General features: G+C 40.0%; 1 protein-coding gene across 3 annotated transcripts in view; it reads right to left on the reverse strand.

Annotated features, from left to right (window-relative positions):
• LOC129815003 (contactin-4-like) overlaps positions 1 to 24,754 on the reverse strand; it is a 174,038-nt gene that overhangs the window by 23,033 nt on the left and 126,251 nt on the right. For all 3 annotated transcript variants that reach the window (XM_055868238.1, XM_055868236.1, XM_055868237.1), the window contains exon 12: positions 8,778 to 8,905. In XM_055868238.1, coding sequence (XP_055724213.1) covers positions 8,778 to 8,905 — 128 coding nt within the window. The remainder of the gene's footprint in view (positions 1 to 8,777; positions 8,906 to 24,754) is intronic.

Below are 24,754 nucleotides of genomic sequence, written 5' to 3' on the forward strand. Positions count from 1 at the left end.
ATGCTGCAATCAGTTGGTTGTATTTTGCAAAGAGCAGACATTTCAATATATTTTTGTTACCTGGATGTGTGACAACTCCATTAGTGCTATTTATTATATAATTTACAAAGATTATACTGTTTTATAAAAAATAAAAAATAAAAATATTGGTATTTTATCAATTAGTATATTTGACTTTAAACATAATATTTTTTTCTAATATTTGTTCAGTCTTTTCTGTTGGATTAAACTATAATTGCAATCAGCTTTCTATTGCTTGTTTTAAAAATGGTGATATTTTGGAGATTATTTCCTTTTCAAATAACCGAAAATGAGAGGTTGTATTCTGAATGAAGGGAAAAAGGCCATTCTTGAACACGGGGTGAGCCATTCTTACTAATCTGCTTGAGAACCAGTTCGGATTTAACTGAAGCCTTTAGTGAGAGGTCCAATGCTTTAATATTTTATCATTTCTGCCCCGAGAATTCATATTCATTATATAAATAGTCCCGTTTAATTTTGTCTGGCTGCCGTTCCAAATAAAGTGGAATATTGAGAACTATTCTTTCTTTACGCCTATTCAACATTGTTCACACCCTCTTAAGCCTTATCCCCACCCAACCCAAACATATAAATGCATGTGAGTCGACATGGCATTATACTCCAGAAAGTAGTCTGTCTACTTAAACTTTTCCCGAGCGAGCTTTGTCAGTAGCGCCAGCTAAATTCAGGGTAGCAATGTTTCTGAGAGCTCTAGCAACACTTTTGCAGTTGTCTATAGCGATACAGTGCCATCAGAAAGTATTCAGACCCCTTGACTTTTTCCACATTCTATCACGTTAAAGCCTTATGATAAAAATGATTAAATTAAATAAAAATCCTCATCAATCTACACACAAAAACCAATAATGACCAAGCGAAAACCATTTTTATGACATTTTTGCAAATGTATTAAAATTTTAAAAAAAAAAAAACTTTGCTATATGACTTGAACTTGAGCTCCGCTGCATCCTGTTTCCATTGATCATCCTTATGATGTTTCTACAACTTGATTGGAGCCCACTTGTGGTAAATTCAATTGATTGGACATGATTTGGAGAGGCACACACCAGTCTATATTAGGTCACACAGTTGACAGTGCATGTCAGAGCACAAACCAAACCATGAGGTCGAAGGAATTATCCGTAGAGCTCCGAGACAGGATTGTGTCGAGCCACAGATCTGGGGAAGGGTACCAAAAAATTTGTGCAGCATTGAAGGTCCCCAAGAACACAGTGGCCTCCATCATTCTTAAATGGAAGAAGTTTGGCACCACCAAGACTCTTCCTAGAGCTGGCCGCCCGGCCAAACTGAGCAGTCGGGGGAGAAAGGCCTTGGTCAGCCTTGACCAAGAACTCGATGGTCACTCTGACAGAGCTCTAGAGTTCCTCTGTGGTGATGGGAGAACCTTCAGAAGGACAACCATCTCTGCAGCACTCCACCAATCAGGCCTTCATGGTAGGGTGGCAGACGGAAGCCACTTCTCAGTAAAAGGTACATGACAGCCTGCTTGGAGTTTGCCAAAAGGCACCAAAAGACTCTCAGATCATGAGAAACAAGATTCTCTGGTCTGATAAAACCAAGAATGAACTCTTTGGCCTTAATGCCAAGCATCTATGGTGAAGCATGGTGGAAGCAGCATCTCTTTGACCTGAATGCCAAGCATCACGTCTGGAGGAAACCTGGCAACATCCCTACGGAGAAGCATGGTGGTGGCAGCATCATGCTGTGGGGATGTTTTTTCAGCGGCAGGGACTGGGAGACTAGTCAGGATTGAGGCAAAGATGAATGGAGCAAAGTACAGAGAGATACTTGATGAGAACCTGCTCCAGAGCACTCCGGACCTCAGACTGGGGCAAAAGTTCCCCTTCCAACAGGGCAACAACCCTAAGCACACGGCCAAGATAACGCAGGAGTGGCTTTGGGACAAGTCTTTGAATGTCCTTGAGTTGCCCAGCCAGAGCCCAGAATTTAACCCGATCGAACATCTCTGGGGAGACCTGAAAATAGCTCTCCCCATCCAACCTGACATGGCTTGAGAGGATCTGCAGAGAAGAATGGGAGAAACTCCCCAAATACAGGTGTGCCAAGCTTGTAGCATAATACCCAAGAAGACTCGAGGCTGTAATCGCTGCCTAAGGTGCTTAAACAAAGTATTGAGTAAAGGGTCTAAATACTTTTGTAAATGTAATATTTCAGGGTTTAAAAAAAGTGCATAATTTCTGAAAACCAGTTTTTGCTTTGTCATTATGTGTAGATTGATGGGGGATTTAAAAAAAATCTATTTTAGAATAAGGCTGAAACCTAACAAAATGTCAAAAAAGCCAAGGGTCTGAATACTTTCCGAAGGCACTGTATCTTTCCAAAAATTGGCAGTAGCAAAGATTCTCTCTATAGACAGACGCCTGTGACATGACAGACCAATCAGGGCTCATCATTTGACATGTCCAACCACTCCATTATCTCTGCCAGTCATGACTAACTAGGAAGGACCCTGTCCTGTCTACCTATAATGGCTCAGTGCTTTCTTTTTGGCTAAACTGGGCAATAATTTAACATAGCTGGCCCCGCCACAGACTGCTATATCATTATGCTAATACAAGACTAGAAAAGCCCAGTGCACTATTTCTGTGAAAAAATAATGTACATTTTTTGGCAGAGGGGATATTCTGCAGCAACCTCAGCACCCCTAATTCCCGTGGCTATAATTCAACCCGTTCAGGAGTAAAAATGTGCTTAAGAAGTCACATAATAGGTTGCATGGACTCACTCCATGTGCAATAATAGTGTTTAACATGATTTTTGAATGACTACCTCATCTCTGTAGCCCACACATAAAATTATCTGTAAGGTCCCTCAGTTGAGCAGTGCATTTCAAACACAGATTCAACCACAAAGACCAGGGAGGTTTTCCAATGCCTCACAAAGAAGGGCACCTATTGGTAGATGGCAAAAAATATATATTGAATATCCCTTTGAGCATGGTGAAGTTATTAATTACACTTTGGATGATGTATCAATACACCCAGTCACTACAAAGATACGGGCGTCCTTCCTAACTCAGTTGCCGGAGAGAAAGGAAACCGCTCAGGGATTTCACCGTGGGGCCAATGGTGACTTCAAGACAGTTAGATAATGACTGTGAAAGGAGAAACTGAGGATGGACCAAAAACAACCTAATTGACAGTACAGAACAAAAATATTCCAAAACATGCATCCTGTTTGCAACAAGGCACTATAGTAATACTGCAAAAAGTTTTTGTCCTGAATACAAAGCGTTATGTTTGGGGCAAATCCAAATGAAACACATTACTGAGTACCACTCTCCATATTTCAAGCATAGTGGTGGCTGCATCATGTTATGGGTGTGCTTTTAATCGTTAAGAACTGGGGAGTATTTCAGGATAAAAAAGAAATAGAATGGAACTAAGCACATGCAAAATCCCAGAGAAAAACCTGGTTCAGTCTGCTTTCCACCAGACAATGGGAGATTAATTCACCTTTCAGCAAGACAATAACCTAAAACACAAGGCCAAATATGCACAGGATGTTCCTTAGCAAGAGGACAGTGAATATTCCTGAGTGGCCGAGTTACAGTTTTGACTTAAATCTACTAGAAAATCTATGGCAAGACCTGAAAATGGTTGTCAAGCAATGATCAACAACCAATTTGACAAAACTTGAAGAATTTTGAAAAGAATAACGGGGAAATGTTGCACAATCCAGGTGTGGAAAGCTCTTAGAGACTTACCCAGAAAGACTCACAGCTGTTATCACTGTCAAAGGTGCTTCTACAAAGTATTGACTCAGGGGTGTGAATACTTATGTAAATGAGAGATTTCTGTATTTCATTTTCACTAAATTAGCAAACATTTCTAAAAACATGTTTTCACTTTGTCATTATGGGTTATTGTGTGTAGATGGGTGAGAGAAAAAAATCGATTTAATCCATTTTGAATTCAGGCTGAATTTTGGATGAATTCAGGCTGCAACAAAATTTGGAATAAGTGAAGGGGTAAGAATACTTTCTGAAGGCACAGTATGCTTTTTGTAACATTTGCCATTAATTTTCCTTTGGCTTCAACAAATCAGCAATCATCGCTGTATGAGTCTACTGACTCATTGCAGATTGTGCATTAGAAACAACTCTTCCCATAACTCCTGAAAGTAGACTGTGAATTATACCGTGACATTTGTGGTGTTCTATATTTTCTTATGTGTAATAGTGTAATTTAACGGTAAAAATGTATTCACTTTTAATGTGGCATGAACACAACCAATCATGATGTTTTCATCTGATTGTCAAACAAATCACTTAAAAAAGGCTGCGTATATTTGTCCGCTCCAAAATAATTCCAGCATCCAAACAATGCACTGTGCACACGCCATTTGATGAATGGAAAGAGATATCTGTTACAAAACACCAAAAAGTCACATTTGCCGATTGTCCTTAGGCCTGCACTCTTGTAGCCTGAATTAATTGAGTGTCCCGGGAGGTCATCACTAGTTACCACAGCCACAATTATTAATCATATTTATGGCTAAAACCAGGCTATATTTACAATGTATCTTCTTAAAATCAGATTTTATACCTAAACCTTAACCCTAACATTAACCACACTGCTAACCTTATGCCTACCCCTAACCTTAAATTAAGACTAAAAAGCACATTTTTGTTTTCATACATTTTTATGATATAGCCAATTTTGACTTTATGGTTCTGGTAACTAATGACATGAGCTAAACATTTTAATAGGGGTGTTGGTTTAATTTGGAATACGCTTTTCTTTTCATATTTACAACTGTATAGTAGCAGTACACAATTGCATTTTAAACAAATAGGAGAATGGTTCAATTAGCATTACTTAGAGACCCCCCAAAGATTGAATTTTGTTGCATTTAGTGGGGCTCATCTTTCATTCAGGGGGATGTAGCCCCCGGCTGGCCGCCCTGTAATTCACATCTGCCTGAAAGAGCACAGAATAAATCGTTCAGACAATGTATCTTTCGTCCTGCACCTATGAAAAATCACACCACTGGAAGTGACAAAGGCAATGACCACTGCCACCTCTCTGAATTTAGTTTTAGACTTTTGTGATAACCTGCTGATCCAAGCAATCCTTTTTAAAGCATGTATGTCACAACAAAGGACCCTCAAATGTAATTGGAAAGGTGACACGATGACAACTCGCAATAGAAAATCACATTATTGAAAAAGAAAATGAATTGCCATCTCAGACATCAACAAAGGAGTGAACTCAACATTTGAGGTAAAGAGTTTTGAGGCCATTGACCAGCTGTAATTACTAATTGCAATATTCAGTTTCCACCGCAATCAACATTCCGAGAGTCCATTTCCTAATCAAGACTGATTACACTGGTTAATATCCCCTCAGTGTTGAACTAATGGGGACATTAACAGGGTTCATCTGTTGTGACTGCTCCTCTGCTGTTGTCTAGGTGGTTTATTCACATCCACGGTAAATAAATGCATTGTGACAGGTATTTTTCAGTATTCATATAGCCACAGTCAATTTGAATAAACTGCTGTCATCTCCCATAAGGGCTGCTCTCATTGCGGAAATTCCTCCAACTAAACAGGTTTCCAATTCTCAAAGAAATAGTGCATGTACATTTCCCTGTCCCATTTTCCCTACAGTATTGATTGTGACAGAGAGGCACAAGATCATATATGAGAACATTTGTACATCAGCCCAAGAATGCAACCATCACATAATGATGGAAAGTAAACCGTTAAGGGAGAATGTCAAATAAAGCTCATATATTGCCTTTCACGTGAATAATGAGAGAATAACAGCCGGGCATATTTACACAGTATATAGACACACATGCATATTTCTTTAGAGCCAGATTGGGAAATCATAGATGGGCCATCAACCTGAACCCAGAGTGACGTTTACAAGCTTTCAGAACAGTGAGCTGTTGGGGGGGGGGGGGGGGGTTTAAAGGGGCTCTATTTTGTGTAAAAAATAGCATTCAATTCATTATGTCAAACAGAATGTAATGCTGTAAATTTAACAATTTGGAGATAAAATGAGCGGGGCAGGCAGTGGATGAGGGTTTGTTGTAAGGCATCAGCAGAAAGCTGTCTGTGGCAAGGTGCACTCTAAGCTCTCGCTCCACATCCTTGACTGCTGACTTTCTAGCATTTATAATATATGAAATCTATGTTTTATTATTAATCGGGATAAGGAAACATGGCCTGACAGTGATTTACAGAAGACACAGCTGGTGTGGAGGAAATGACTTTATGCTGGATGTGAGCATTCATTACCTTATGTACCCCGATGTTAGTGAACAGGCTGTAACATGCATAATCTGCAGGTACTATCAGGACACCTCATGCAGTTACAATCAATCATTAAATAATTGCAGATTTGAGATTCGTTAGAGGCCACAATAGGCGATCCACCAGTGTTTCTATGGCAACCACTTTGCAACGCTAAAACGCAAGGGAATTCCAAAAGGTATTTCAACAGAGGACCTTACTGTTAACTCTGCATTTCAAAGGGCTTTGAAGATCTCTAAGTTGCAGAGGGAAGAAAATTAAATGGATTGAACCCTTGAACAAACATGACAGAGTACTCCACAGCAGCGGCTTTGTCTTCAATGCTCTGTGAAACCCAGCATTAAACTTTAAAGGGAGAAAAAACATATAGCATTTCTCATCGCACTGCTTTAAAAACTTCTCTGTATTGCTTTATCAATTGAGACATGATCAAATCGCATCCCTTAGTGTCTTCAATAGTGCAATTCACCATCAGCAATATACCGGGCTGAGGTCAAGGGGTGGGAAAGTGTTACAAGGTTCGTTTTCACTGAATACTGACTCAAGGGTTGTCACGTTCGATTTTCACTCAGACCGTCTGATTTCTGCCATTGCGTCACGGTCAAATGTTTAAATAACCCCCAATGTTCAATCTCGAATAAGAAGAAACATTATGCATTTGAAAAGAGAAGAGGTGCTGGCAAATTGTCCAGTTTTTGCCAGTTTAAAAAGGTGCCAACTCTACTTTCCAATTCCAACTTAAAATATAGCCGCAAGCAGCCATCCAACAGCGCCGCCATGTGGCCAAACAGAACCATACTCTAGAGGTTAGCTAGACTCACATCCCTGAGCATGTGGGCCACATTTCATCACTCTGACTCAAACAGATCAAGATGTATAAATATGTGCCCATTTTGTGGTTGCATTTGTTGAGTCTTGATAGTGTTTTGAACATGTGTATCGAGTGTGTTACAATACTAATGTCCATGCCAGATATTTATGTATTTATGTGCCAGACCACGCCCACGTGAGAGTTTATTGGTCAGTATTGGGCATGTTGTTTGAACTACTAGCCTGGAAAATAATGAGCTGTGAGACTTTGGTCCATAGATGCCACATATACAGTTTTGTGTAGATTGGTCATTCGGTGCCATAGGAGTAGCGTTTTAAGTATTTTTAGAACAATTCTAAATGCCGGAATATCCATCATGGTAGACCTTATGGGTCCTCCAGGCAAATTTGTTCCTTGAAAGGAGATTGACCTCTGTACCAAATTTCAGGATTCTAGGTCTGAAGTGGTAAGGGGCATGACTTTTCAAAGTTTTCATCTTCAATTGCTTGTTATAGTACCCCCATGTGGCCAATTGACATGCCATTACTTGAGAGGCTGTGGCCCTTGGCCCTTTTTTGTTAAGTCTCAACCTTGGAAGTTTTATCATTTCACAGGAATTTGCATGTGAAATTTCCCTTATGGAATAATAAGAACACCAACAAATACAAAAGGGTTTCACCCAGCTTCGCTGCTTGAACCCCTAATAAATACAATGGCACAGAAAAACTGATCTACAGTATAATAATGAGACAATCATTAACACTCATCTCATTCCAATAATCAATTGTAATATTCATGTACAATAAGATCAATATCAGACACTTTGGAATGTGAATCAAAGACCTAACTGACAACTTTTTATCCCAGGGGACATTCATGTGGGATGAGGGATCAATAGCTCTTAAATTGTAGACAGGCAAAACACACCACCAACAAAGAAAGCAATTATAGGGGTAAAAATCATATCACAAAACAACTGGACCAGACCTGACCTCTGAAAACATAGGTCACGTTAGGGTTAAAGTTAACGCAAAAAAAAGGGGGGAAGAAAATCACCAATACTCCAAGCAATGAAAAACCTGGTGAGAATATCATCCCCCCTCACAGCAGCAGGACAGCAAAAACAGCAGCATGCACAAAACAAAGCCACCCAATACACAGCACCGTACACCCGCCTCCCATTCATATTTAATGAAGTATAATAAGTCACAGCAACAGAGCAGAAACACGACCTGCAGTCCCACGGGTTGACTCCTACAGATGATCTAACAAACACTACTCCCCTTCTCATCTCTTCTACGCTTTTACTGTACCATTAATCTGGTTGGTCTGGAGGTCTAGAGACAGTGCTGAACATTCACTACAGCACATAGTGAGGGCAACAGTGCAGTGAGGGCAACAGTGCAACCTCCAACTCTGTTTCTTAATGAGCGCTAAGTGCAAGAACCCATTGATACCGTCACTTATGTGTAGAGGAGAAAGGCTTAGGGACTGTAGTAATCTCAAAACCCAGAACCAAATCTCCTGTGAACAGTCTGTCACAAGATAAATTCACTAGTTGTATCCTATGAGAAATCACAACCCTATTTAAAGACTTAATAATCCCATACAGTAGAAGACAAAGACAAATAGGCTTACCTTTGACCATGAGAGTACCGGAGCTGCTTGCCACTCCAAACTGGTTTCGTGCCACACATGTGTAAAGGCCTGCATCTGGTTTGCTTGCATTCTGTATCCGGAGGTTTCCGTTGTCCAGAATGGAAACTCTGCAGGCAGAAAAAGCAGAAAGATTGTGTTACAGACACTAACATTGCATGACCACATTTCTTTCCCACTTTTATTGCAGTCTGTGAATTTCAATTGTCAATTTAAAGGTTAACTTCTTGCATTGTTCATCATCATTAAGTATGGGCGTTCCCCAGAGAGAAAGGCAATCAGTCTAGCAGTTGCAATGTCTTCAGAAAATGGAAAACATAAATGTCTATATCAGGCATTGATTGGAATTAACATAATTTAATTACATAATTTAATTGAAATTAAATGTAATCTTTGATTATATACTGTATTTGATCATATAAACTTCCTCTCTACTTTTGTCCTTGTATGTCGACGTGCCACTCAAAGAAATTGAATATGACACTTAAAATAGAACTATTGTGACTGGGAAAGTTTAGAAACATTTCTAATTGCGCTGTGTTCTTTTATAAGTGATAAAATGTGACAAAGTGGTCAAATGGCTAATTCATGACTTCATATGACCACAAGACATCCGGGACCAAGACAACAGTCACTTCATCTCTGCATGGCCTTTACACAATGGCCACTGGTACCACAAAAGGTCAATGATCCTTAACCAAACTCGACATTTTCCTAAATAACAAGCAACAAATTGAAATTGTTGACCTTAAAAGCAGGGCAGTGTGGGAAAATGGGAAGACCAATTCATTAAACCGTGGTGGATTCTAATTATCTGAAACTCTGTGCAAACTGTAAATATGAAAAAAAAAGCCACCAGCCCTATTGTAAAGCAGACAAGAAATATAGAGCTCTGTCTTTGCACTGCACTTTCCCCAGTGATCTGCTGTGTGATGTAAGGGACAGTGTAAAGCAAACTGTCATCTACAGCTCTGTGTAATAGCAGGTCATTTATTGCCACTCTGGAAATTGCTCAGTTAGTGAAGCCACTTATCTAAGATGTTCTGATTGGATGAGGTGAAATATGCTTTTAATTTGTGTTGATAAAAACAGAGATTGTAAACACTACACTCAAATGAAGGTTGCACCAATTTAACGTAAAAAGATTAGGGAAGGAAACCTGAAAAACCCTGTTTTTAAATTACATATACTTATCTTAATGACTGAATGTGTTTGTGATTTACTCTGGCGACCTTACCTGACAAAACACTTTAAATGACCAATTTCCTGTCAATTTACTATAATCAAGTGAGAGAATCACTACCTGGTCTTTATCGGACTATTGGATAGGAGGAGAAGGAAACAGACATGACGAGAGTTAAACAAGTGCTGCAGCAGTCACAGAACTACCATACTACACATGGTATTAGATGCACCTCATGGTTCAGTTGAAAGAACTGTACAATGAAGTTGCACAAAAATGGAACTTATTTGCTGGTGTTGGGAGATGCCCTGATCTTTGGATAGTTGTGTCAAGAAAAATACATATTATAGAAATGCACATTGACATTGGTATAGTTCTGGTAAACAAGGATCATTTTTTGTAAATCCAGCCAGGGCTCTATTTTCAGCTGGTGTTAAGGTGGTGCCCAGACATTCCTGTTTTGTAAACATTATTTTTGTCCATGCAGCTTCTGTGAAAAGTTAGGACTCATTAGGCCTATGTGCGATGCCCATTGAATGAGGTGGCAGGTAGCTTAGTGGTTAGAGTGTTGAGCCAGTATCCGAAAGGTTGGCGGATCGAATCTCTGAGCTGACAAGGTAAAAATCTGTTGTTCTTCCCCTGAACAATGCAGTTAACCCACTGTTCCTAGGCCATCATTGTAAATAAGAATTTATTCTTAACTTCTTGCAACTATAGGGGGTGCTGTTTCAAATTAGCATAATTGTCTCTACAGATTAAACTGCCTAGTACTCAATTCTTGCTCGTACAATATGCATATTATTGTTATTATTGGATAGAAAACACTCTCTAGTTTCTATAGTCATTTGAATTATGTCTCTGAGTGAAACAGAACTCATTCTACAGCACTTTTCCTCCCAGTGTGTGAGATTTAGACATCTTGGCCTCTGGTTCCAGATCAGTTTTTAAAGTCTCTGTTAATCCTATGAGATACAAACACTGCCCACGCCTTCCTCTAGATGTCAGTAAGTGGTGACAATTTGAATGGAGTCGATTGCGCAATCATTGGCTCTATAAATGACAAAATACCGGAAGTAAGCCTTCCTTTGGACACTGCGCTCAACGCGAGAAGGATATCTGACTGGCCTTTTTCCAAGCATTGGTTTAGCCAGTAATATAGCGTTGGTCATCTTTTTACTTGTTATAGGTGTTAGAAACATCATAATGTAGTTAATTTAAACCGTTTTATAGCAATTTATATCCGTTTAGTGCGATTTTGAGGCATTGCTTTGTAATAGACTTTGAAGCTCCGGGCACGTTTCGGGGTCCCGGTCGTACGTTAGTGGGCATTTCGACGGACAAGTGGACATCTTTCGACCAAAAGAAGATTAGACCCAAGAAAGGATTCATTGTCCAAGATTCTGATGGGAGAACAGCTCATAGTAAGAACAATTTACGATGATAAATTGTGTTTCTGTCGATAAATGTTAAACGTTTATGCCGCCATCTTGTTTGCTATAGCTTCACTTGGCGCAACCTGTATTGAAAAGTAAGGATAATTAAAAAAATGTAATTCCGCGATTGTATTAAGAATTAAATTATCTATCAATCGCTGTCCACCCTGTATTTTTTAGTCAAGTTTATGAGTATTTATGTATAAGACTAGATCACTGTCTAATATGGTGCACGACATTTTCTGACCAGCTGAGCTACTTTTGTCATTGTCTAACCATGATTTTGGTGGCTAAATATGCACATTTTCGAACAAACTGTATATGTATGTTGTAATATGATGTTACAGGAGTGTCATCTGAAGAATTCTGAGAAGGTTAGTGAAAAAATTAATATATTTTGGCGATGATACGATATCGCTCTCTTTGGCTAGAATCAGTGCTCGGGTAACGTTTGCGTATGTGGTATGCTAATATAACGATTTATTGTGTTTTCGCCGTAAAACACTTAGAAAATCTGAAATGTTGTCTGAATTCACAAGATCTGTGTCTGTCCATTGCTATGTGCTGTGTATTTTTAAGAAATGTTTTATGATGAGTAAATTGGTAATACAAGTTGCTCTCTGTAGTAATTCTAGGAGCTTTGGTGAGATTTGTGATGCTGGCTGCAATGGCAAACTATGATTTATACCTGAAATATGCACATTTTTCTAACAAAACCTATCCTATACCATAAATATGTTATCAGACTGTCATCTGATGAGGTTTTTTCTTGGTTAGTGGCTATCAATATCTTAGTTTAGCCGAATTGGTGATAGCTACTGGTGTTGAGAGAAAATGGTGGACAAAGAAAAATGGTGATTTTTGCTAACGTGTTTAGCTAATAGATTTACATATTGTGTCTTCCCTGTAAAACATTTTAAAAATCTGAAATGGTGGCTTTATTCACAAGATCTGTGTCTTTCATTAGGTGTCTTGGACTTGTGATTTAATGATATTTAGATGCTACTATTTAATTGTGACGCTATGCTAGCGATGCTAATCAGTGTGTGGGGGGGGGGGGGGGGGGGGGCTCCCGGATCCGGGGTAGAGGCTCGTTAGAGGTTAACTGACTTAGCTAGTTAAATACAAAAATGAAAGTTGACTGTAGGAAGTCTGTCAAGGAACATCAAGTTAATACAATAGACTGCTTGTAGTTTTTCCTTAATAATTTTGTAAACAAATTGTTGGACCTAACTGTCAAATCACGGGAATTCTGATCGCTGTCCTTGGTGCTGAATTTGCTTGTAGCCTTCCTGTTTATTTGTTAACCTTCCATGTGGCAAAGTCACTAACATGCCATATTAACGGCGATGGTAAACGAATCCTATGACAACGTTTGGGCAATGCCCAATTGTCCATGAATCGAACATGCTGTGCATTTTCTAAATGCGAATGCAATGTGTGTAGACGAATACTTCCATGTTGAAGCCAATAAAAAAAGACTTATTGGCATGTTTGCTATAACTAGGCCTATTGTAGGGAGGGTTAGTGTATATTATTTAATACACTTTATCCAATGGATAAGACAAACATTCATGCCTCCTGCTGAAGAGCCCTTAGGCCTACGTGTGCGCACGTTGCATTATGCTCATGGAACGAGAGATGCGATTTATGATGTCATGCTTCTGACCGTATCCTATTTAGAAATAGTGTTGTTGGTTTAAATAACAGATTGATTGTTTTTCGTTTAATTTGATTTAAAAACAAACTTATTCGAAAGATTCACCGTCCATGGGTTAATGGTGAGAATGTCCATGGCTCGAATGGAATTCAACATCGTCTGATAGTTCTGGAGACGTCCAAATATGATCTGTAAGATGGTTCCATGATGTTTATAAGACATTACATTTGGGAGCAGTATAACAGTGAGTGGACATTCCCTCTTTCTCTTCATACTGGATCTTTATCCAGCTCTAGAGAAATGTTTGCATGTGTGTAAAACTCCCCATAGTCTAAATTGCCTTGTCTCTATTATATGTCCACAAGGAGCAATTATTGTGCCTGTAACTGTATTTAGCCATAGCCTATTTAAAGGAAGTTGTTGTTTCATTTTTTCATTAGAATTTGATTAGAATTATACACCGTCTTTTTAGGCCTTATCAATACCCTAGTGAGTATAATCTTGCTTATTAACTACGTTTGACATGTCCATGTCCAGACTGCAATTTACAGTATGTCTAGCCCCTATATCAGTGCGAAAGCTGTAGCTTACGTTTAACAGCTTATTTCCATATTGAAGCAATGCAATTAGAACAATGTGCACTGCAAACAGGTTCATTTAGCAAATATGGGGCAGGCTATCTAACGAAATAGGCTATAATGGACTAACATTCAAATTGGAGTTGATGAGAATGCAATACATAAAAGACCATAAATACACAACTTGAAGTAACCACATATTTAGCCATGGAGCATGTTCTGATTGCCCAGTGAGAGACCAAGCCTTGACAAACCCACAACTTGTTAATTCATCAAAACCCAGCCCTTTCACGCCACCGCCAGCTACTACGCCCTTAATTCCGGTTGTGAAAATAGCAAAAATATTTCTGACACACCTCTGAAACTATAACGCTATCGCCAGCGCTAAGATTTACCATTGTGTTAGGTTTGTTAAAATATAACCCCCAGACTGTGAACAAATAGGGCAACAACACATTGTTTTAACTAGATCAAGCTCTGACCTGATTTAAGACTACCTCTCCAGCACATGCCTCATATAACTCAATACCTGCATTTGTGTGCTTGACTCTGTATATTTCCACAATTCCTGGGACAAAAGGACAATCATGTGACTAGTGCATCCTCTGAGAAAAGCTCCACAGAAAGAATACAAATGGGGAGAGTGAACAAACATAATGCATCCTACTATGCCTTTCTTACTGTAATTACAGCTGGGAAAGGCTTTATTAGTAGACTTAGACGTTGGCTTTGAAGCTGGTGTTAGAGGAGCTGAGGTAAACTACAAGTCAACTAAGTGAAGTAAATGTCTTCCAGTTCTACTCTTCCTCTCCCTACTTAAGAAACCTTTAGACAACATGTCTGTCTGATCTTCCCACCGTCTCAGCAGAGCATCCTTTCCTGCTGCTGTGGAGGACGTATCAATAATTCACAGGTGAGATGAACACAAGTGCCACTCTTTTCATCTCAGCCTCACACAAACTTAACGGCTGCCGCTATAAACCCCTCCGAAGAGGAGACGTTTATTTCTAACAAGAGGCGAAAAGCCCAAACACACTACTCATGTAATCATAAAAAATACAAACAAAAAATGTATTGGAAAAGATCAAGTAACAGGCAAAGAGACTGGACAGTGTTAATCTTTTATGTCCTCCAAGATGAAAGGGATTAAAAAAATAACATTAGTCTCAGAGAATCCATTGCTCATACTGTGAAGTGCAAATTGGAAACTGTAATTATGGTCCAAAGTAAAAACCTTTCCTCTCAATATATTTTCTGACATTCTTTTTGAGACATCACCACTATATATATAAGACTATATTACGGTACATGAGACCCAAGCATTCAGTTTACAGTACATGCAAAACAAGCTGTCAGTTTTGGTTGTCTTTACTACCTCATAATTGAAGGACACTACATTGGCATTTGATTTACACAAACAACACAGTGATGTGGACAATTTTATTGTATGTAGAGTTAATTAAAAGGCACAGATGTATTGTGAAAGGAAGTGCTAGAATGTGAGAGTGTGTTGGATGAGTTCATGACAAAACCAGGGACCATAAATGATTTGAAATGATGGTGGCAGCACTACACTGAAATGTTGAGAGTACTGCACTTCATGTTGGATTTGATGCAAACAGCTATAATTACTGATGCTATCTAGACTGAACAAAAATATAAACGCAACATGTAAAGTGTTGGTCCCATGTTTCATGAACTGAAATAAAAATCCCAGAAATGTTCCATTTACACAAAAAGCACATTTCTATCAAATTTTGTGCACAAATGTGTCCCTGTTAGTGAGCATTTCTCCTTTGTCAAGGTAATCAAACCACCTGACAGGGGCGGTATATCAAGAAACTGATTAAACAGCATGATCATTACGCAAGTGCATCTATGATGTGAACAATAAAAGGCCACTCTAAAATGTGTAGTTTTGCCACAGATGTCTCAATCTTTGAAGGAGCGTGCAATTGGCATGCTGACTGCAAGAATGTCCACCAGAGCTGTTGTCAGAGAATTGAATGTTCATTTCTCTACCATAAGCCGCCTCCAACGTTGTTTTAAAACATTTGGCAGTAGGTCCAACCAGGCCTCACAACCGCAGTCCACGTGTAACCACGCCAGCCCAGGAACTCCACATCTGGCTTCTGCACCTGCGGGATCGTCTGAGGCCAGCCACCTGGACAGTTGATCAAACTGTGGGTTTGCAAAACTGAATAATTTCTGCACAAACTGTCAGAAACCGTCTCAGGGAAGTTCATCTGCGTGCTCGTCGTCCTCACCAGGGTCTTGACCTGACTGCAATTCGGCATCATAACTTACTTCACTGGGCAAATGCTCACTTTCGATGGCCACTGGTACGCTGGAGAAGTTTGCTCTTCACGGGTGAATCCCGGTTTCAACTGTACCGTGCAGATGGCGTCATGTGGGGGAGCGGTTTACTGATGTTCTGAACAGAGTGCTCCATGGTTGCGGTGGGGTTATGGTATGGTCTGGCATAAGCTACGGACAACGAAAACAATTGCAATTTATCTATGGCAATTTAAATGTACAGGGATACCGTGACAAGATCCTGAGGCCTATTGTTGTGCCATTCATCTGCCACCATCACCTCATGTTTAAGCATGATTATGCACGGCTCCATGTCACAAGGATCTGTACACAATTCCTGGAAGCTGAAAATATCCCAGTTCTTCCATGGCCTGCATACTCACCAGACATGTCACCCATTGAGCATGTTTGGGATGCTCTGGATCGACGTGTATGACAGCGTGTTTCAGTTCCCCCCAATATCTATCAACTTCGCACAGCCATTGAAGAGGAGTGGGACAACATACCACAGGCCATAATCAACAGCCTGATCAACTCTATGCAAAGGAGATGTGTCGCGCTGCATGACGCAAATGGTGGTCACGCCAGATACTGACTGGTTTTCTGATCCACGCCCCTACCTTTTTTAAAGGTATCTGTGACTAACAGATGCATATCTGATTATGGCCTAATGAGTTTATTTTAATTGACTGATTTCCTTATGTGAACTGTAACTCAGTAAAATCGTTTATATGCGTTTATATTTTTGTTCAGTGTATATTGGCATAACATAAATCAAACTATTTACACCAACGTCCTAATACGTGCATATGTGAAGGTAGCATTGGTAAACACCACCATACACAAATACACCCTCTCCATTTCAGAGCCTGGTTGGACGGGTGAATGCAGGGTCTTTGTGTGCTCTTCATTAGCCCGGTAAATAAAACAGGACTGTGAAAATAGGGGTTAAGATTCTATCAGTCGAATTACTCAGCCATGAGGCTGTGTGAAAAAAGGCCATCTTACGCTTTCGGTGATTTGACAAAATAATTAACCTTGGCTAAGGTGCGTTACACTCAGTGCATATTGCATCTCTGCACTCGTCTAACACTCATTTCGCCCCATCTGGTTAAGTTCAACCACCACTGGAGCCATGCAATCTCCAAATGCATGCAGCATTCATCCAGCACATGAACAAGAACTTCAGGGTTTCACTCTGTGTGCTACTGTACTGTAGCTGTGTGTGCCCTTTTGTATTAACTTTACACATAAGGATAGGTATGCATTAAAGTATGTTGCTTGTCCTGGTCGACACTGACCTACCTGCAGGTGGTGTTTGTAATCATGATTGTATCAAAGCGTCGGTGGTAGTAACACTGCTCCAGGGGTGAATAGGAAAAGCTCAGATGAGGTGTCTATAGGGGGAAAGGCTAGGTCACCCTATTCTCTGAACAGGACAAGAGGTTGGACCCAACTTCACGTTTTGATCTATACTCCTGACTGCTTTAAAGTCCTGAAGTGTAGGGTGTGAAATTCTGACCACAAGATAAACGGAAATTCTGTCTCTCCCCAGATTCCCCTAAGAGCTCGGTGTTTGAGAGGAACGGCCTTGTCGGACACGTAAATCAAGTCAAACTGCACAGATTCGACCCAGCAAAACCAAAGCCGGAGTATATGACGCAGAATGCAGTGTGTAGTTCAACTCAATGGGAAAAGTACAGAGAAGTCTATTTTCGCAGTACCATCGAGATAAATCCAGAGTGCATACCACTGTTTTTAAAGTTGTCAGCCCCAAGGTTAACAGGCAATTACAGTCTACAATAATATGTGTGGCAATGAGGTGTTTTTTTATCACTTAGACAACAAACCGATTGCCTGACATTGGTAAAATAGGGACACCTGAGCATTTACCTCTGACAATTCTCCAATAGCACTGTAATTGATATTGATTTTTGCCCTATGTAGGCTTGTGCCAATACCTCTTAGCTTGTCACATGCACTGTTAGTTCTACCAAATTATTCAGGAATTGATGTCGTTATGATAGAAAATGATTTACAGTTATCAGCTGTAAAATGAGGTGCAACCACATACAAATGGCAGCTCATCTAACGGTCGGGCTGACACCCCCACAACAGGAGAGAACTCAAATGTCACTCAAACTGCATATTTATGATGACACTGCCATAAGCATTGAATATATCAGAGTTTAGTGTGACTAGAGTGTCTAGACTGTAGTGTGTGACAAATCTACCTAAAGGTGGATGGATACAGGTACAGTAAGTGTTGTGTGACTCAGTGCTGCCAATTTCCGCATTGGGCGAGAGACACACATTTGACCCTCTTCACACGCTCACACGCCACGCCTCTTATTTCTCACGCATGGAAAAAAGTGCTGGTTTTATTTCGAGATTGTAACTGCGGCAGCTTCACCCGAGAGATCCATCATTTTCCTACCACCGCACTGTGAACCACGGCAGATTGAGCTTGTGATTGGGTTAGAACCAAGGCGACTGGATGTGTGTTTGTAAAGAAATGGCCCTCACGATTAGAGTGGAGCAGCCACGGCAGCCTGGACAGGCAGGTTTGTTCTCATCTGATCAAAGTTTATGAGCTAAATTGTCAAAAGAGCAGCAGTGCAACTTGTCAACAGAATGCTTATTTTTGACAGCATGTGATAATATAACCTAGCCTACTAACTTGATAATCCACCACTTGCATTAGCCCAGATCCATTGCCTACATTTTTCACCTTGTTTGGTCATTGGCAATTTAGCACTACGTTCCTTAGGCTGTAACAACAAAAAGGCAACATTCAGAGGGAATTTAGCCTGAATTTAACATTATTTTGCCCAAACAAATGGTGAACCCAATGTAACTGATTCTAGTGGGGGGACAACAATACATTGAAAGATCATTTGGGTTGGGTGTAGGGGCAGATTGAGGCTATCATTTATTTGGTCTTTCACATCCCCTACAAAGGGCTAAAATATATACTAATTAGTGTGCTTATCTCAGAAAAAACCCTACTGTTATTCCCCATACTTTTATTATTTCACTTCTAACCAATTTCTCTGGAGTAATTAGGCTATTTGAAATCTGATACGCCAACTTGTCATTATTCATTCGATTTCTCTTGAATGTAAGGTAATGTGTAGAAATCAAATGTCACATGACCATATTCAAACCCCCAGTATTAGGGAAACCTAGATCAGGGGTGGCCAACCCCCTTTGGAGAGCTACCTTTAGGCAAGATTTTCTACGGTCCTATTTTAAACGGAGAGTTCACGCAAATGAATTACATGTTAACATATTTGTTTGTTATGGACAAGGAGAGACTGCAATTCATCCTATGGTTGGCTACTGCCACCAGCCATTAATATTAGCATTTTAGAACCAAACATCAATGTTTCCCCAGCTAGCATAGTCTAAATTCCATCTCCAAATAATCTCAAATGAACTTCAAACCAAGTTGTTGAGTTTTCAGTGTTTATTGAACTTTAAAATGATCCTGAATACACCTGACCTATGGTTTTTATTTCACCCTGGTCATGGGACTATGCCATGTGAAAACATGTATAATAGCAGGAAGTTAGCTTTAAAACAGCTATTTTCTTTCCTGGGGAGGGGATCCCCATACCCCTCCAGCTAGGGCTGGAGCTGATAGGAGATCATTCACGATAGAAGATCTCACACCAAGCTATCTTCAAAAGTTGGAAGCCCTGATGACTAAATGTACTTAATAACACAAAGCTCACACATTGCTTAAATAGCAGAACGTTGGAACTGTAGACCACCGAATGCACTAATTATCAACAACAATGATGTGATGAACACAACAGTACATCATGGAGAGTAATGCTGAGAATAACAGCAATGAACACAACACAATGCTTGGAAGTTCAAGCTACTGTTAGAAGGCCTACCCTACAGAGATCATTTGCACACGTCAATCAAAGCACAACAGGAGTATGAGGAGTGCATCTGGAGCCAGTGTTGCATAGAGCTCTAGTTGAGTGTACATGTCTGACAGAAAGAAGAAGAAAGATTGACAGTAAGGACTCATTCCCCTTGTCACAGTACATATGATTTACCCTGCTCTACCCTGCAACTAGCAGAACGCACTGAGTGGGTTCTTTTTCTTTTTTCAGTTACATTAAAGATGGAGGAAGAAAAAAGACTGAATTGCAGGCTATACGTGAAATGACATTTCCTTTCAGTTCTCTCCCGGTTGACCGTTGTCTCCAGGGCACTCTGTAGCATTCATACGGTTTCCATGGCAATATGCAGCTTAATCAAAACACAGCCAGGGGACAGGGGTGTTAGCCTGCAAAGGAAGTATTAATCTCTACTTTGTGAAACAAATACAACGAGGTGCCAAACATTCCCTCTTACACCACCTTCACATAAAGAGAGAAATGACAAGTGATTCCCCATGGATCTAACAGACACATTTTTCATGGCTAATGCAACCTAGGCATTCCTTAATACATAAGCTTTTCTGACTGAATATGCTTTTATACACCGAGTGTACAGAACATGCTCTTTCCATGGCATCCAGGTGAAAGCTATGATCCCTTATTGATGTCAGTTGTTAAATCCACTTCAATCAGTGTAGATCAGGGATGGGCAACTTTGATGTAGGTGGAGGCCCCCAAAAAACGGAACTCATCATGACGGACCGCAGTGTGCGTACCCATATCCACACCCTTGTCAGCGAAACATTTTAGCGACCCCCCCACGTGACAGTGAAGAACAACATTTTTTGTTTTAAAGTTTATTTCCTGCAATTCTTCACATTTCGCCATGGGGCGGAGAGGAGATTTGGCAATAATATAACTAATTTCACTCAGTTCTACAATTCTATAGTAATTCGATCATGCTTACTATAAGTTTAGGTAGCTGGCCGCTAGACTAATTTACCAATCCAAATTTTCTTTGCTGACATGGGCTAATTGAGTGGCTGCTGATGCACAACTAAATTTATAAATTGCACCTTGTGCATTCTATTATTATAAATCTCAACAGTAACTTGTGACCCTGACTGACTTCCCCTAAAAAACACACAGACCAAAATGAAAAATTGTTTAAAAAATATATTTTAAAAATTGGACCGCGGGCCTACAAAAATGGGCCACCAGTTGCACATCCCTGGTGTAGATTAAGGGGAGGAGACAGGTTAAAGAATGATTTTTATGCCTTGAGACAATTGAGACATAGATTGTGCATGTGTGCCATTCAGAGCGTGAATGGACAAGACAAAATATTTAAGTGCCTTTGGATGGGGTATGGTAGTAGGCGCCAGGTGCACCGGTTTGGGTGTGTCAAGAACTGCAAGGCTGCTGGGTTTTTCACAATCAAAAGTTTCCTGTATGTATCTTTCCTGTATGTATCCAGCCAACTTGACACAACCGTGGGAAGCGTTGGAGTCAACATGGGCCAGCATCTCTGTGAAATGCTTTCGACACCTTGTAGAGTGCATGCCCTGACAAATTGAGGCTGTTCTGAGGGCAAACGGGGGTGCAACTCAATATCAGGAAGGTGTTCCTAATGTTTTGTACACTCAGTGTATGTGTATGAATTAAACGCGGTGCAGAGCTACTACTTATTACAGGTAGCTGTCTTAATCAAAGCTCCTGATTTACATTGTCTTCATTTCCGACTGTGAAACAGGAGAACAGGATGGGATTGTGTTGGTAATTGCATTGGAAGGAGTGGAGTGTTTATCTGCCTGGTCCACAGAGGGCTGTGTGCATGTACTGCTACAGGATCCTTCCTCTAATCACAAATTGCTCTCAAAATATATTCCCTTCCACTGATATTAATCTCCTCCTCATGCGCTGGCTGAGGTATCCTTCAGGAATAAGGAGCGCACACACACACACACACACACACACCGGTTCCAAAGAAATTGTCGGGAACCAAGATGGATTACCTGTGCTGTGCTGGCACATTCTCTCTTTGAAAAACGATATCAGCAGCAGTCTCTCCCAGATAAAAAATAATCCCGTAGAGAAAAACATGGCACGTGGACAGGTAAAGATGGTTCTGACCTAATCTCAGCAAAGGGTTCTGACCTAATCTCAGCAAAAATCTCCAGGTTAAGATTTATTTGGGTTAAGTCGATCAACTTAACTTCCTTGAGCTTGTTTTACAACCCTTACAAGAAAGGGAACAAGGGTTCAGCTAACTTGATATGATCAGAAATAGCTTGATCATTAAGGGGCATGTTTTTGCATTAATCCATCTCAAACTATCTGTTGATAAGCAACTGCTTAGGTTTAGATTAAGGGTTAGGGTAAGGGTTAAGTTTAGGGTTAGGGTTACGATAAGTGTGAGGGCTAGGGTTAGTTAATATTTAGTTGAAAGGTTACTGATAGTCTGTAGAGCATCTACAGATGGACTATCCAAATAAAGTGTTCTCGATGAATCTAGCACTGGTATCAATACATGATTTACGTGAATAAAAATACTTTATAAAATGTCTGTAAAAATATAAAACATACACTGTATAAAATATAACATCAACAGTTTAGTCCTATAGTTTTCTTTTTAATCCTAGGCCCTGTCCCCGCAGGAGACCTTTTGCCTTTTGGTAGGCCGTCATTGTAAATAAGAATTTGTTCTTAACTGACTTGCCTAGTAAAATAAAGGAAAAACAAAAAAAATATGTGATGTGTTTCTTATTAATTGACTTTATTTTGGAGAGGGAAATCATCAATAAACATGAATCCTCTATGCACTAGCGCCGCAAATCTTGATAGATCAAGTTAAGGTCAGCTGTTAAAACTATTTAAGTGATAAAAGCCACAACATACTTTAGGTGAAATCAAGACTGCACGGAGGAGTGTGTGTGTGTGTGTGTCTGTCTGTCTGTGCTGGGATGTGCTCCAGTCAGTGCATCCATTCATATTTGTGTGTGCCTTTGAACATGTGTGTTTGTGTGTGTGTGTGTGTATGTACTGTACACATATGTGTGTGAGTGTGTGGAGCTGTCAGGGTACCTCGTCCTCAGGTTGGAGGGCCATTCCCCTTCATGTGACATTCCCAGCCTAGCCAACACCAGACTCAGAAGACAGAGTCTATTGCTAAAGGACCATGAGCACCATAAGCTGTCCAAACAACTTATCAGGTGGTGTGCCTCCCTTCAAGGGGAGGAAATGGGATACGTTTATTAGGCTGCAGAACCTCTCAATATTCCACTCGGAACGCGACGTGTCACAGGCACCTCCGCAGAGATCCAGATCTCCACTTTTCCAAGCAGATGTTCAATTAGAATCAAATGAGGAAATTAGAGACGTGATGAGAAAAAATGCGAAGTGACATTCAAACATGATAACCAATGTTTTTTAATAAGCACAACAGCATGGCACCTCTGAAATGAATGAACAGTGCTCTGGGCTAATCCCTGTCTTTAATAACAACGCATCTGTTTCATGTTAAGATTTCATAATGTAACTTTGAGCATCGTTTGATGAAAATCGTATTATTACATTTTAAAAAGTGCAAGTGTGACACTTAATCATGTCTGAGTAATGACTGAGTGCAAAATCGTTTATACGAAGTCAATGTAAGTAAATGCATCACAAGCTTCCTCTGTGGACACTTGTAAAAATGTGCTGATACTCATTCCACATTTGGTTTCCTTCCTGACATTGATTCATTCTGGAGTGTGTCTGGCATAGCAGATGGGGTCTGTAAATGGAGTTCACTCTGGCAGACATCACTTCATTTATGTGAGAGCCATCTCTTTTCCTCTTGCTTTGCAGGAAGGGATAGAGATGGGCCAAAAGCGTGGCTAGATCTGGAGCAATCTCACTCCCGTCCCTGTCACCCTCAATATGGTGGAGCAGTCAACAGTCAACACCCTGACGCAGAAACCCCTGCTATGCCTTATTTCCACCACTCAATCTATTATCCACTCTACAGCGATGTAGGGAGAATATTCTACAAGCGTTGTATGTTAAACACCCCCGGCCAGGCATCAAGGCCTGACAAGCCACCAATTATGAGTTCAAGAGAGAGTGGTAGAAACAGCTGAAAAGTCAAAACACAGTGCACTTCTTTAAAGTGCACAAAGCAATCAAGGTAGCCTATTCTATACAGTAATAAGGTAGAACAATTCCATCTGGCCACATATAATAAAGGTGAAAGTTACAAGAATAGATTTAAAGTGAGGTTAATGTTTATAAGAAGATGGTCTCTGCATGACATCTTTGGAAGTTAACTTAATCTACTTTATCGCTCATGATACAGCCATATTTGCAGAAGCCTACACATTACAATAAAATACAATCACTACTGACTGGGACTTCTTGTCGTATATAATACTTAATTTGTACAACTTCAGTAAAAATTCTACACAGCAATTAGATAGATGTTAGCGCTACATTACGTTTAGTCTTAATGAGAACATACCATGGCTTTGACTGAATAAACTTGCCATATGTTATTCTTAACTGACACTAACCAATCTACTTTTCTTTCCTCCTTCCATATACAACAGCCAAACTAATATAGAGCCACTAAACAGATCTCACCAAGGCAATAAAACCCCTGTGCTTCACACACAATGGGTTACAGCATCACAGCACACCAAAACACACTGCAGTTTATCTGTACCACTTACACATCAGTTTAAGACTTCCATCCGAAGCCAAGCAACTATATCAAAGGACCAAAACATATTTTGAAATATTTGTAGGTCAGGATGAGGTAAATTGTGCCAAAGGGTTAGTTGAGCCACCCCATTGTTTTTAAGAAACCATACACAACTTGAAGTATATGACCAAATATTTAGGAAGAGGTCA

The sequence above is a fragment of the Salvelinus fontinalis genome, chromosome 18 (genome assembly GCF_029448725.1).
Source record: "Salvelinus fontinalis isolate EN_2023a chromosome 18, ASM2944872v1, whole genome shotgun sequence".
NCBI lineage: Eukaryota > Metazoa > Chordata > Actinopteri > Salmoniformes > Salmonidae > Salvelinus > Salvelinus fontinalis.